Source organism: Oryzias melastigma, linkage group LG4 (genome assembly GCF_002922805.2).
Source record: "Oryzias melastigma strain HK-1 linkage group LG4, ASM292280v2, whole genome shotgun sequence".
Lineage (NCBI taxonomy): Eukaryota > Metazoa > Chordata > Actinopteri > Beloniformes > Adrianichthyidae > Oryzias > Oryzias melastigma.
Window position 1 is genome coordinate 17,603,662 of NC_050515.1, and position 2,797 is coordinate 17,606,458.

The 2,797-nt window shown below is 34.8% G+C and overlaps 1 protein-coding gene across 1 annotated transcript in view; it reads left to right on the top strand.

Moving 5' to 3' along the window:
- LOC112150792 (contactin-associated protein-like 4) overlaps positions 1 to 2,797 on the top strand; it is a gene marked incomplete in the record, with an annotated part of 92,739 nt that overhangs the window by 38,615 nt on the left and 51,327 nt on the right. The window contains 1 exon segment of the mRNA XM_024279274.2: positions 592 to 738. Within this exon segment, the coding sequence (XP_024135042.1) occupies positions 592 to 738 (147 nt within the window).

A 2,797-nucleotide genomic window follows, 5' to 3' on the forward strand; every position in this document is an offset into this window, starting at 1 on the left:
AATAAAAATATTGTTAAAAGCATTTTTTTACATAATTGGCAGATTGATTTTGACTATTCAATGAAAATCTGACAATGGGGTAATAATTTTTGACTAATTTCTTACTGTCTGCAGTGCATAACATTGTCATGATCCTTGTGTAGTTCTGGGGTAATCCTTCATTGTTCTATTAATTTTTGAAACTCCACGATTCAAGAACCTCGATGCATCTTCAGCTGGAGGAAGAATATATTTCTTCCATCTGCAAATATAACTGTCACCTTCTCACTAAGCTGCTTGGTGATGGTCTTTTACCCTTTTCTAGTCTCAGACCAGAATTGTTTGACAACTCTACTGTATAATTCTATTGAAAAGTTTGAAATCTTCTTGATTGGTCACATCTGTGGACAAGTGTCTATTTTGGTGTGGGATTGGGGGCATTCCCTTTTTTTAGCATCTGGAATCCAAAAGTCTTTTTGACGTATGTTTAGGCTTGGCTTCCACTGCAGAGTATGACACTTACTTGTGCTATTGCAAATCTGCATTTTGCTAGTTTATTTGAAATGTAGGAAAGTAATAGTTTTATGGAAGAATGTGTTTTTTTTTTTGCAGCTGAGTCTGGCAGGCGTCCTGAGCCACGGACTGCAGAAACCAATCCTTCCCAACAGGAGCTTCCACGGCTGCCTGGAAAACCTGCTGTACAGTGATCTCAACCTGATAGACCTGGCCAGACAGGGCAGCCCACAGGCCACTGTGGTGGTAAGATCTTCTGTTATGTGAACACAAACATGGGAATTTAGAGATGAGGGGCTCAATTTCAATAAAACACTTCTGAAATGTTATTGAGTGGAGGTCCGATGACCACGGCTCAACTGCTGAAAGCTCAGTGGCCCAGTGGCAGAGTGTGCCTTAAAATTGAAAGATTGCCAATTTAAATTCACAATTAGGCTATACTCTACAAAAAGAGGTAGCCTAAAACACAAGAAAAGAACCCTAATCTTGAGAAGAAAGTCAATAAGATGTCAAAATCTAGTTTCTCACGAGCATTCAAAAGGGAAAAATTAAGCTAAAACAGTTAACTGTTAAATATAATTACTTAAAATCGAATGTTATACAGCCCAACATGAAGTATTACTTGTTAGTTTTTAGCAAATGGATGTAGTTTTTTTAGTTTTTGTGCACCTAATTATAGATATTTTAATTAAAGTGACAAAAAGCTAGTATAATACGTAGGAATTAATCATTTTAGGGGAAAGTGTGAACAAAATTATGATTCAAATTTAATACAATTAAAAAAATATGTACATTATATTATTTAAAACAACGGTCTTCAATGTTAAAAACATTTAGATTTCTTATAAACATTTCTTAAATCGATTAATTTGATCATTTTTAGTCTTAATGCAAGTTTTTCTAATCTCAAGAGTATGAAAAAGGATTTTCACTCATTTTGATACTAACTTCCTTATTTCTAGATTCAAAATCTTAATGAGACAAAAAATTCTTGAGTGCGCTGATTTTGAGAAAAGGTTGTAGATATGTTGAGCAAAGATAAGTCAAAACTACTTTAAACTAATGTCTATTAACAAGGTTTTACATTTTTGTAAGTATCAAAAAGTTTGAAGTGTACCAAAAAAAATCTGAAATAGGGCCCACTACCTCTGTGTTTGACACTCAGCTTTAAGGGTTCCAGAGTTGAGCTTTGATTTCGGCTCACCGCTCTCCAACAGGTCAAATGCAAAAAGAAAATTCCATCAAATAAAGAGGAACAACTAATGCAATATTAATTTTGTCATTTTCAAGTTCAGTAAAAATAAAACTAGTTTACAACAAATTAAACAAGATGACCTTTGTTTTTCCATATACTAAAGGTTGCTAGATCATGTTCCAAGTCATTAACAATCCTCCTAGCTGATAATATGTTTTCTTATTTGACATAAAAAATAAGACTTAATGAAAAATCCTTCATATTTATTTCTTGTTTCCTTAAAATGATCATATTTCATCCTGTTTTTTTTTTTTCTTGATTTTTATTTTTATTTTTTACATCTTTTCAGACTGATTTGTGGCATATCTCAAAAGGACAGAGTGCAAAACAAAACTGTCAAAGCCCCTGATGGTCTCCTGCTCTGCTGGACACTTTCTCAGACAACAGTTGGACCCGGATGGGTTAAAATGGAATCACTCAGAATAACACTAAAATGATATTCATGCATGTTTGCCCAGGTCTAAGTAGATTTTTAAAGCCGGTAGATGAAAGCTTTTTTGAATAAGCACAAGTTTTGCACGATGCAATAAATAAGGCCAAGGCTGTTAATTATTTAGAGCAAATTAACTGATTATATTATCTCACTGAAAGCCCTGGTGGTTTTACATGCCACCATGCAGACCTGCAGCCTTGTCCTGCAATCGGGCTTTAAATCCAAGACTAAACAACAAGCTGCAGCTGCAGTGACGCATCAGTGGAGCAGTAGGTTCAGAGAGAGCTGGAGGTTATTAGCTTTTGCTCACTGGGCTTTACCGTCTACTATTCCCCCCTCCATCTTTCTATTGCTCTCCTGCTACAGTTCACTATCCCTGATATTCTGTTCCTATAATGTGTTGAGACTTTTGCAACACTGAAGGAGGAAACGCGTTGCTGTCACCTCACCTTCACTCATGATTAATAACTTCAAAACAAATAGCAAGAATAAAATCAGCGTTACATATCATCTATTTACTTTTTGGCAGGTGTTGACAGTACTTTTTTTTTTTTAGAACAGCATCTACTTGTTTAGAAAGAAATATAAATACTGTAAAAACATGCAGAAATTGTGTT